The sequence below is a fragment of the Lissotriton helveticus genome, chromosome 12 (assembly GCF_964261635.1).
Source record: "Lissotriton helveticus chromosome 12, aLisHel1.1, whole genome shotgun sequence".
Taxonomy (NCBI): Eukaryota; Metazoa; Chordata; class Amphibia; order Caudata; family Salamandridae; genus Lissotriton; species Lissotriton helveticus.
The window spans coordinates 846718777-846730852 of record NC_136073.1 but is presented as its reverse complement, the minus strand read 5'-3'; the positions used below and the strand labels follow the sequence as shown (position 1 = coordinate 846730852).

The 12076-nt window shown below is 45.5% G+C and overlaps 1 protein-coding gene and 1 long non-coding RNA gene across 2 annotated transcripts in view; both read right to left on the bottom strand.

The window, feature by feature from the left end:
- LOC144799704 (unconventional myosin-Vb-like) overlaps positions 1–11722 on the bottom strand; it is a 186949-nt gene extending 175227 nt beyond the window's left edge. The window contains exon 1 of the mRNA XM_078671204.1: positions 11669–11722. Coding sequence (XP_078527330.1) covers positions 11669–11707 — 39 coding nt within the window. The 5' untranslated portion in view covers positions 11708–11722. The remainder of the gene's footprint in view (positions 1–11668) is intronic.
- Positions 1107–2631, bottom strand: LOC144799706 (uncharacterized). The gene is made up of 3 exons (XR_013603859.1): positions 2224–2631; positions 2007–2104; positions 1107–1211 (listed from the first exon to the last, which is right to left on the bottom strand). It is a non-coding gene; the product is annotated as an uncharacterized LOC144799706 (long non-coding RNA).
- Positions 11723–12076: the final 354 nt, after the last annotated feature.

Here is a 12076-nt window from a genome sequence, read left to right as displayed (position 1 = left end):
CTAAAAATCGGTAGCCAGGGGGAATGGCCAGGTGAATGTCTGGCTTGGATGAGTCCTTAATCCAGGTTTCTGTGAGAAATAATAGGTCCCACTTGTGGGTGTCTAACGACAACCAAATATCAGAAGCGTGGGCTGGAAGAGATCTGCAGTTGATTAAGGCTGCGTGTAAGGTAACCGAGGGCGGGTGGTGAGCAACATACCTAGACTGGGGGAGCGGTTTGATGAAGGCTGGAATAGTAACGTTACAGCATGGGCAAGAGTATGAGGTAGTTACCAGGCTTTGAGGGTTACAACACGTAGCTGGGTAGCAGACGCCTTGACGTAAATATAAAAGTTGATCTGAGGACCAGGAGATTAATGGGGCGCGAGAAGCAGGGGGACAGGCGCTGGGCGCGGACGGGCGCAGACGGGCTTGCCTTAGGCGCGCCTTCGGCGCGCCATCGGCGCGCCCGCCGCACGGGCGGGATGGCCCATTCCTTTTATCCATGTCACAATGTGGGTGGGAGGAGGGTGGGAGGCGTCCAGGAGCTGGAGCGCTACGCTGCCTCCCCCCAAGATGGCGGGTCGGCGTTTTCCCGGCCGGCGAGAGCGCTGTGCTCCGCTGCGCCGTGGGAGAAAGAGCAAGGTCGGGACCCCTATGACGAAGTAATCTCGTCAGAACAAGGAGGCAAGGAGGTCAATTTCCGATTTTTAAAAATTTGACTGTTTAAAATATTTACAATTTTTAAAAGCAAAACGTAAATTACGTCTGTAAGCTAATAGTAAATCACCATGCATACAGGAATAAACTTCACTCACACTGTCATATATTTTCCGCTTTCAAAGTCAAAGAGAGAAGGAGATGCCCCCGGCTTTCCGCATCAGGGGAGAAAACCACTGCCTAGCAGCCTTAGAGTAATGTTCCCAAGTGCTGCCAAGGATGCGGCCATGGTAGCCTTGCTATGGCAGGTGCAGCCAGTGAACAAGGAAGTGTTCAGAGCAGAACACCATGGTCCTGTAGGCGCAATGCAATTACAAACATCTAGACCACCCCCTCATCCCACATGAGAGCTCCTGAGGAAACCTTGAGCACTCTTACCCATTCTCAAAATTAGTACAGACAATAGTTCTGTTTAAACCCTTTATTTTACAATAATGTGAAGCTGTGAAATGAGACCAGGTCTGGCCACCAAAGATTTCCTCCAAGAAGCTTCCTGTGGGAGGACAGTCACCTACAAGAAAACAAGAGGAAGAACATGAGTGAGGACAGCTACGGCCACCAGAGATGTTGAAGCATCCACAATAAACCAAGACTAACATTCTTTACAGATTTAACCCCCCCCCTCCACTCTGCTGTAATCCAAACAGGTAAGATTCCTACTACAACCTACAAGGGTAAGAAGGCCCCAACAAGCACACCAGTATATTAAAGGGGAGTAGTAGAAAAAAACAAGTATGCACAGGTCACTGCCTTGTGAGCCAGTTTTAAAATTGAGATTAACCCATGCATACATACACCCCATAAGAAATCATCACTCCTTGATACTTATTGCTGGCCCACCCTTTGCAAGCAAAGATGTACCTTCCACACCCTACTGCAAAACAGTAGGATCTGGTCACAGACCTGGCGCAGCACATCTGGTATTTCTCAAATGTACTCATGGCTCAAGTAAACTCTTACCTCGCAATACACTTTCTATTTATTTTTTTGCATATTTTATATAGCGCGAACTTGACCCGAAGGTATTGGAGCGCTTTACATGAGCACCGTATTTACATTACACATTCAGGCACGGGGAGATTAAGTGATATGCCCAGAATCACAGGATGTGGACGAGACCTTGAGGGTCGAACCCTGGTTTCCAGCACCAGTCCCCTCCCGCCCTTTCAGTAATATCCTTGAGTGCCATTCTACCACCACCTCAGACCAGCCAGTGATCCGAACTACTACAGCAAACTTATTTTCATGTGCAACATACTTTTTTACAGTGCATCTTACATACACCTGTTACGCGTTCATAACTTACCTTCCAAAGTGCAGGCAAAGTCAGATGCAAAACAGGCTTCACACAGCAGAGTGGACAACTGAGCAACACCAGGTCAGCTGCGGAAGGATGCTCCAAGGCTGTGGTGTAAAATTGCAACACATTAGAATCTGAAACAACCATGTACTCCGTTCAGTTTGCATTTAGAATTGGTACAAAACTTGACAGAAAAATCCACTAAGAGTGATCGATAATGTACCAACAAGAGCAAAAGTCTCTTCAGTCCTGAAGGCTCCAGCTCTTGCCCCACTCCAAGGGGGGTCACTTCAGGTTATAGGGAGTACATTTCACTCTGCAGTCTCTCAAAGGCACTCTGGGGTCCTCTTATGCCAGAACTCAGAGATCGGACCAATCACATCCATTTCTCAGTCGACACAAGTAGTAGTCAGTTCATCCCTTGGGGTATCCCAATAAAAAACGGTGGCCAAGTTGAGCCTCAGCTGTAGTGCCAAAGTCAGGCTCGAAGTATTTTTTATCAAGTCATTAAAATATAATTGGGGTAAGAAAGCAGAACTAAAAGGTGAAATATAAATGACAAGAGAAGACTGGATTAGGGGTTGTCAGTTACCATGTAAAGAAAGATTTACACAATTGAGGATATTTCTCGTGGGTTTTAATAGCACTGAGCATCCAAAGAATTTTGTATGCAAAAAGTAATGCAAACAGACCTCAGCAGATATCCCCTGCGTACACTAGCTGAAGGAAGCACCAGGAACCATTAGTGTACATGTGCCAGATCCACCATATTAAGGTGAGTGCAACAAAGATTAAAAAGCACTACAATCTGAGGAGGCGCTCACAAGTACACATTTGTAAACTTCCGCCAGTACTATATTGCAGCCTCCAATCTACACCTTCCCCCCACATCTTTCCCAACACCACTCACTGCTCAACTTAAACCTCAGGCCTATGGAAGGACACAAGCACACATTTTACTCTTGCACTGCTACTATACACACACTACAAACCCATTTGTGTTTGTAGAAAATGTCATAAAATACTATTACTGCTGAATACAATTTTGCAGGGTGAATGCATTCACATTTCATAGAAGCAAATGCATCTATAATTTATATTTTTACCAAAGGCATGAGGTGTAGACTCAGTTTTAATCCTGAAAACAGTTCCTATTAGTTTGCTGCAAGGTCCACTGTTCCACACCACTCTCCCCTCTCTGCTTCAGAAACTTTTGCAGCACAGACAAAAAAGCTGCTGGAAATCTGTAATGGATAACAAGCACAAATTAGTACAAAGCTCAAGTAGAGAAGCCACTATCTACAGGTAGGAAAGACTTCAATATTTGGGCATACAGTACCAGCAATAAGGCCTTCCAGTGTCAAAGGTAGAAGCTCTTGCTCAGCCAGAAGGTTCTCCTCCAATGATTGGAGTAGATTTCACTGCGAGATACCCGAATAGAGGCGTTCTGTGCGGCCCTTGGGTGCCAATATTCAGGCTATCTCGAGAGAGGTGACAGACCGGGCCCGATCTCTGTCAGCTCTCAGTTGACTTCAGCACTGCAGCCGGTTCACCCAGTGGGTTACCCCAAATTGTAAAACGGGGGCCCACGTGGGGCCCCGGCTGCAGTGCTGAGGTCAGGCTTAAATAAGCCTCTCTTTTTTAATTTAGTCGTCACATAATAGGAATAAAAGTAAGAAATAAGAAAGTAGAAAAAAGCAGGGATACAAAGGATAGGAAAGAGACACAAGAGGCTGGATAATTGCTGTAAAAACAGCAAAATGTGAAGACGGTTAGGACTCAGTGGGTATCACAGATACCCATCTTAGTGGTACTCAACAGCCAAATATTTTGCATCTAAAGACGGACGCAGAATAGGTCTCCACTCGCCATCCCTTATGGGAGAATAGCAGCTTGAATGCTGGACTGGAGGAAAGTGCCCCACTTTGCATTGACTAAGTGTGCCCTGGGTTCCAGGTACCCAGGACCTAGGTTCTATCCCTAAAACTGTACTTTTGTTCCTCCAAATAGGCACCTTTGGCCATATGCAAGTACAAGGGACCATAAGTACCAAGGGCCTTGTGACCAGAGAAGGCCTCAAAGGGCTCCAGCACTTATTGTGCAACCCTTAGAAGCCCTTTACCATAACACCCACACACTGCTATTGCAGGTTTCGTGTTTTGGGGCAGAGAAAAGTGAAGTCGACAGGGAACACATCCCCGTGTGCCATGCATACAATCCACTGCCATGGCATAGGCAAGACATCCCTCTAGCAGAGTGCACTGTGCCACTGGTGAGGGTACAGGTGCATGAGCCCTGTACACCTACAGTGTCCAAGTCCATTCTTAGACATAAGTGCGGTAAAGCCATAAAGAGTACATGGTCTGGGAGGTGGTCATTATGAACACCACAGAACCATAATGGCTACTGAATTCCGGGAAGTTTGGTACCAAACTTCTCAGCACATTAAACCCATACTGATGCCAGTGTGGGATTTATCGCCAATCGCACACAGCGGGCATCTTAGAGATGCCCCCTGAAAAACAATCCAACACTAGTATCCTGGCTGAGCGGCTGCTCGCCAGCTGCCAATCCCAGACATGTTTCTGGACCCCTGTTTTGAGAGCCTGCTGCTCTGGGGGTATGAAACAACGCTCATCCTGGGACGAGGTGCCAATATCCTCCCCCAGGATGGGTAGGGTCCACGAAGGTGCATTGGCCCTGTACCCCTACAGTGTCAAAGTCCATTCTAGACATAAGTGCAGTAAAGCCATAAAGAGTACATGGTCTGGGAGGTTGTCATTATGAACTCCACTGCACCATAATGGCTTTGCTGAATTCTGGGAAGTTTAGTACCAAACTTCTCAGCACATTAAACCCACACCGATGCCAGTGTGGGATCTAATGCCAAAAGAACTCAAAGGGCATCTTAGAGATGCCCCCCCTAAAAAAAAAAAACGACCTTACACTAGTGTCGTGGCTGCTTGCCAGCTGCCAAACCCAGACATTTTTCTGGACCCCTGGGTCGAGAGCCTGCTGCTCCCGGGGTTCTGAAACAATGCACATCCTGGGACGAGGTGACTATTCCCCAACCGCAGGATGGGTAGGGTCCGCAAAGGGGAAACTTCAAAGGCTTTCTGACTTTGTGAGCTTCTCCAGGCCGTTGCTGCTTCCAGCAACTGGCCCCCACTGGCTCTGAACCCCACTTTGGGCAGGAGAATCAGCAGCAAAACCAAGTGAGTAAGGAGAGGTGTGCCCACCTTTGCCAACTCCACCCCCCAGGTGGGGGAGGCGAGGCACAACTCAGATGGAGGACCCAGCCAACCAGAGTGAGGCATAATAGGGGGTGTACCCATGGGTCTCAACCTGTACCTACCTGAAACGCCCCTAAGTTTAGTAATTAGGGGCAATGTTGAACCTTGCCGCCTCAGACAAACAAGAAGAGAAGGACTGAAGAGCTGTGCTGAAAGAACACCAACTGACTTGGCCCTAGCCCTACCGGCCTGCCCAGAACTTGACCTGCTCCAACAAAATCCTGGTGTCCAGCTGCCACACAGAACCTGAAGGACCTGTTCTACCTTCCCTACCAAGACTGTCTCCTGTGAGCAGCATATTTGTTCACCAACAGACAATGGTTCCAGCTGGATCCGCTAGTCTGCACCCAATGCCTACAGTCTGAGTTTGAGGGTCCCAAAACCAAGAGGTCGTCTCCCTAGCGATCCCGACCTGGGATCCAGTGACCCCTAACCTGCCTCACACGGTCACCTGGAGCCTATCAGCAGGGTCCCCTCGGACCGGACCTGGTAAGGAAACCGGACACCTAAAGACACCCCTGCAGCCGATGCCACACGGCCTTGGGTGGCCCAACAGAATGTTCAGGCAACATCCATCATTACTTACCTCTCCAATCAGTGGTCACCTCCAGGAGGCCTCCCTGACGAGCCTGCAGTCTGTTTTGATCGGAGAATCCGCATTAAAACCAACAGCGCACCCAACTCCAAATTAGCACCCAGCCAACCTTGTGCCGCTGTGGGTCCACCTTGTGTGCAAACTTGGATTCCCCTTTGCCCCGAGCTAAATAGGAGCTTTGCTACCACATCCAAGTGGCGTGCCCATGAGCATCCACCAAGCGGAGGCCCACTAGACGCCATTGGATAACACTGAGCCTCAGGACTCTGCACTGAGCTTCCCTAGTGCCACTGAGGGTGCATCCTGGACCCAGGGGAAACCCTGGTTCTATCTCCAGAAACTCAACCCTAAGGACAGTTTTCCTTCATACGATTGCATTGACTGTTTTACTCTAAACATCAAAGTGTTGAGGGTGTTCCTATGCAAACATAACTCTTTTATTGCAAAACTGTTTTACTTACCTTTTATCTAGGTAATATCCCAGTGTGATAACCAGGCATATCATAAAAAGGCGAAAAAGTAACCTACAAAGTAATCCAAAAGTAATTTTAACTGTACTCCGAGTTTACAAACTTGTAACAGTCTTTCAGCTTGCTTAAATTGTTCAACGCATTTTGAAAAATACCACTTTACTTACCTGTACCAAGTCCTGCTTGGTTCTAAAATAAAATGCCCACAAAAGTAGCTTTTTTTTTTTACACAAACAATTGGTCCAAGTTCAGTGTTTGAGTGTGGGCTATCATTTCTTGCCCGAGTGTGTACAATAAATGCTTAACACTACCCTCTGATAAAGCTTACTGCTCGCCCACCCGGTTACAAATAGAGTAAAGGTATTATCTACTTTTACCTCTGTAGGCCTTTGGGGATCCACTGGACTGTGCACAAGATACTGTACTTTGGTAAAGTATATAAAAAGTCAGCTTCCTACGGGGACCATACACCCTTAATTGGCACTTGCAAGTATTGCAGTCACCATGTTGCAACAAGACTGCAAGCATTAATAAACACTGCAAATATAAGCAGTTCACTTGACATGTCTAAGCTTTATATATGGTCATTCACAGGGAGCTCAGGCAACTGCAATTTCCAACTAATGTGGACATAGAAGCCACATTTGATTTATAAAGCGCGCAAACGCTCTTGGGCGTCTTGGCGCGAACATTTACCAATTTCCTGACCTGAAGACACAGCGAATAAAGACTAAAGGGAAAAGGACAATTCGGATTAAACCCATATCAGTTGACTGGGGGTGAGTGCTTTCAATGTTAAAGCGCTCCGTCCATCTTCTTTGGTATCACTTGGTTTGCCCTAAGTTGGCAGGGTATGCCCAGACGTGGGTTCCTTGCTCACTTTGCCACTACATTCAAGATAGCCTGGCTGATTAGGGCTGTGAGCCCAAAACCGGTCCCAGGATGCTAGTTTCCAGTCCAGGGAAGACATGGCTTGGCAGTTCGGACTGGAATGTTCCCATGAGGCACAGGATCAAACTGATTTGCATACGGCCATGTCTGAACTGGGGTGGCGGAGTGAGCTAAAGAATGATGGATTAAACCCAGATCAGTTGACTGGGGGTTGAGGGCTTGCAATAATCAACACTCCGTCCATCATCCCCTTTGGTTTTTATTAAGCTTCATATATGGCCATTCACAGGGAGCTCAGGCAACTGCCATTTCCAACTAATGTGGACATAGAAGCCACATTTGATTTATAAAGCGCACAAACGCTCTTGGGCGTCTTGGCGCCAACATTTACCAATTTGCTGACCTGAAGACACAGGGAATAAAGACTAAAGGGAGAGGACAGTTAGGATTTCAGAGGATGGTGAAAGCTTGTCAAAAGGATTGACATTTAAGGTGCTTAGAGAGCCGATTCCAAAGCGCTTTATGCGCCACCCTTTTCAAATGGAAGCCAGTGAATCTCCCATAAGGCACAAGAAACAGATTTGAACTTGGGTATTTTATTAAGAAGGCGAACGACTGCGTTCTGCAGAGTGTGTCGTTTTATATCCAAATAAAGGGAAATGCAGTAATCCAATCTGGATACCAGCAATGCAATGGAAACCGGTTTCTGAAAATCAAAAGGAATAAAGAGGTAGAACATCTCAGAGTTCAGCAAGAAGAATCACAACAAGGTCAATTTATTAATCTGAGAATGATAGATCAGAACCAAAAAGAGCACCCAAATTCCTAGTTTTGGGTACTGAAACGGGGGGAGAATCCAGAGCCTCCAAGGAGGATTCCAAAAAGAGGTGTTCTTCCCAAATAGGAGAGTCTGTTTCCCATCCTTATGTCCCACCCACCAGCTCAACACGTGGCACTGCCCATCACCAACGTTAAATCAAGCTATAAAGTGTGGAGTTAGGCCGTACAGCAGCTTAAGCATTCGAAGATGGTAGAATCCATACCATGAACTGCAACACATCTTAGGGGCAGTGCGAAGTGATAGAATGGGGCAGGTTTGCTCACATGGGTGGTAGTTTGTTGGCATCGGATTCTCCGGTGAAAGTATGAGCACGATGAAAGGTAAGTTGAACGGTTTCCTTCACTGTATGTGGGCAAGTTCATACATAAACCTGGATGTAGAATGAATTTCCATTCCCTCATCTGCTCATTCAAGAATCGGATTTTCTAGCCTCGAGAAATATAGAACAGAAAGTGGTCTGTTTTTTTGGCCTAAACAGCTTTGTAGTTTGTGGAATACAAAAGTTTACTATTGCAGGGTAAGATTTGGCTCTTAAGCATCCTTAAAGCATTATGTAAGTCCGCAGATAGCCAGGTTTAACTATGAAGGGGGGGGGGGGGGTGCAGAAGGTTTAAGGAAACACTAGAAGAGGCAGCTGAGCCCATGTTACGCGACTGAGGGCACTCAAGTACAGAGGAGATGATGGCAGAAACACCTTTTCTGGAGAGTTTTAGTTTATCATACCTCACACTACTGTGTGAAAGTGCACTAGTGTCAAGGAAAAGTTTCAGTTTGAAGGCTGCCAACTCTCCCGCCTCCGTGGGTGCGCTCAGTTGCTGTAGTAAACGTACTCTGCATGTGTCCTCCCGATCTGTATTTGTGGCCTGTAACAGAAGCAGAGTTTCACAGCAAGTTTTGACCACATGCATCAGTGCCAGATTACTCTTGAGTACATTACGTTTTAATGTGGTCACCTCATGCTTTCCAGAAAATGCTCTGCAAGGACAACCCCAAGTAGAGCAACTCAACACATCTGGCTTAAACCCTGAGAATTCAGTTCCCAAGACTGGAGAAATATTATCTGTAACAGTCACCGGGTTTTGCTGAATCATTTAATTAGGAGAAATTAAAGTTATGGGACACTCGTTTTGTGGATAGTCCACACAAGCCACAGGGAAGCCTACAGAATCTGATCGTAAAGAGGAAAGTTAGCCGATTATTCAGTAGCTGCTGAGAAGATTATCGCTTGTGGAGTCATGTCCACAGGCAAAACCCACTAGAGAACCAGCTAAGTGGGCCATGGCCAGGACTAGCAGCCAAAGAAACGAAAAGGCTTGAAATTGCAAATGCAAACTATACCAAGATGTACCAACTCGTTCATTGCATCTCTGGAACAACCTAAAATTAGAGAAGAACAAAGTTAACGAAAACTCAAGCCAAAACAGCAGCCCTTCAAAGCAGACCAATCAATTTGGGGAAAGAAAGTGCACAAGCAAATAGAGCGGAATTTCACTTCTGGTTAAGTCCGAAAACATGCAACTGGCCCATCACATGGTCAAAACCACAGCTGCTCTTAGCCCACCACACTGAAGACCACTTTCAAGCAGAACACAAAGTCTAGCGGGCAAAATACCAGTCCCACAAAAGTCATATGTACTCACCGATATGAGAAGTTCTGAAAAGTTGCAGGAGACAGAACCAGCTACAAGCCTGCATAAAAACAAAAAGATATTCCAAGACACTCCATCTTAATGAAAACTTCCACTGAAGCCCAAAACCACCCTCTCAGAGAAAAATGTACCCAAAGCAGGAACATAACCCGAAACAAGGAATATTTCCTAGTACCAGCGCCTAAAACATACCTGAAGTAAGGAATCGCACTGATGTTGCCTGTATCTGCACACAGGAGACAGTTTTCGGCAGCTGTTGATTTACGCACTTTATGTAGAGAAGCACAACCACTGTAAATTCATGTGTGCCTCACCCTTTAGGTGCCTCCCACAATCGGAAACACATCCTCCAACTAAACTCCCAGTGTTCGAAGTAATTCTGTCTCCTTTGATAAATAGCGTTGCAGAAGCCATCCACTCTTCTCTTGAGCTGCATCTTAAGAAACTAACATTGGTATCGTTTTCCTTCGAGCCAGACTCAGACTTCAAGAATCACCCGAGGAACCAAAAAAAAATAAATAACACCCCACAAAAAAAAAAAAAAAAAAAAAAAAACAGCACAAGATACCCCCAATCTTATAAGCACGTTCTCTCGTTTACCTTTAGCACCAGTACCAACATGCATTGCAAACTGCAAGAAAGCAACCTTTCAGTTTATCTGCATTTCTGATTACCCCGGAGAATCACTTTTCTCCTTTCGAGAGTCAACATAACAACATTGAAACTGTAAATTGGAACTAATTTAACCAACTAAAGTGCTTACCTTGCTAGGGTGACCAGAATTCTAAAGCCAAAAACCGGGACATTTCACAAAAATAGAAGAGGGACTACCATTTTACTTCAAGCGATGAGAGCGCTCCTCAGCAGAAAATGATAAAACAGGCAGTAAGAACATACATAAAATGTAATTTTTAAACCCAGTAGCTTGCCTGTTAATTAAATTGCTTTCTTGAAACAACTGCTAACTTTCCCTGCTTTGTACAACATAAAAAACAGCTTCCACCGTTTTCAGTCGACCCTCTCTAAAAACCGGGACTTGAGCTAAATTTCTTGAAATTTGCTGGGACAGCTGGTTAAAAACGGGGACCGTCCTGGCAAAACTGGGACGCCTGGTCACCCTATACCTTGCTAAAGTGTTTAGAAAACTCCTGTTTTCCAAGACCAGCGCTTCCCTACCAGATTGCAGGTTTTTTTCATGGGAATTATTCCAGTTCATTAACTTGAACTACAACTCCGAGAAAACATTGGTGTATTAATAAAAACACCACAAAAAAGTTCCCTTGAAAAGTCATAACTATACCAAAATAAATACAGTTTTTTGGAGAGCGTGGAGAAATGCATGTAGCAACATTTAAAATAAACGTTTACAATAAATACCACGATACAAAAACTTAAAAAGATTCAAGCATTTAACCTTAAGAAGATCAGGTTTGAAATGCATAAAAACTAAACATCAGTTTAAACGTGTTGTAGAGAACAAGTTTGCGTTTACTCAAAACAAGATAGAAACAAAAAATATTCTAGGATTTCATATCAATTATGACAGTCTCTCAAGAGCAAACACTACCCGATATTAAATATACTCAAAATCGATTATTGGAAGTTACCCAACAAAGAATTAAGAAATTGATTAATGTTCGAAATATATAAAATACATGTACCACAACGCTCGCTCCCACTTCAGAAAGCCCTCACCTCCAGCCTTCTTCCGCGCGGTCCTTCGATAGGAAATGAACATGGAAGCCCTGAATTACAAAACAGATATATTGCAGACACGAAAATCACCCGAGAAGGTTTACTAAATAATAAACTCGATAATTTTGCTAAAAAGCACAAAACAGATCAGTAGTACTTATGACAGAAATACAACTTCTAAATCCTAAATAATCGACACGAACGCCCACAACATTGACCGTACAAACAACTTACCAGAAAGAAAAGAGAGAAGCACAGGCCTCCTCTGCGCATTTTTAAATCAACAGTGCAGGTGAGGCTTTTGCTCAAGTGGCCACCTTTGGACAAATCAGCGGCTCGCCGATAACTAGAAGCCGCGCCTATCGCCGTCACGTGACAATCTCATGGCCAATCCAAGGCCTTCTTGAGATCTTGGCGGGAGCGAGGAGGAGACAGGTTGTGAGCTCCAGGGATGGAGCCAGGTGCACAATTCAGGTGTCACTGATTGGCTCCCGAGTGAGAGCGGGGTCTGTGATTGGCCACTTGCTATTTGGGGGATGGCGTCAGTTGTGTCTTTATCTCCCGGAGGCTTCTGGGTACCTGAGGGTCAGCAGGGAACTGCCCCGGAAGTGGCGTTCTCTCTGGTCGGAGTTGCCTCGCCTT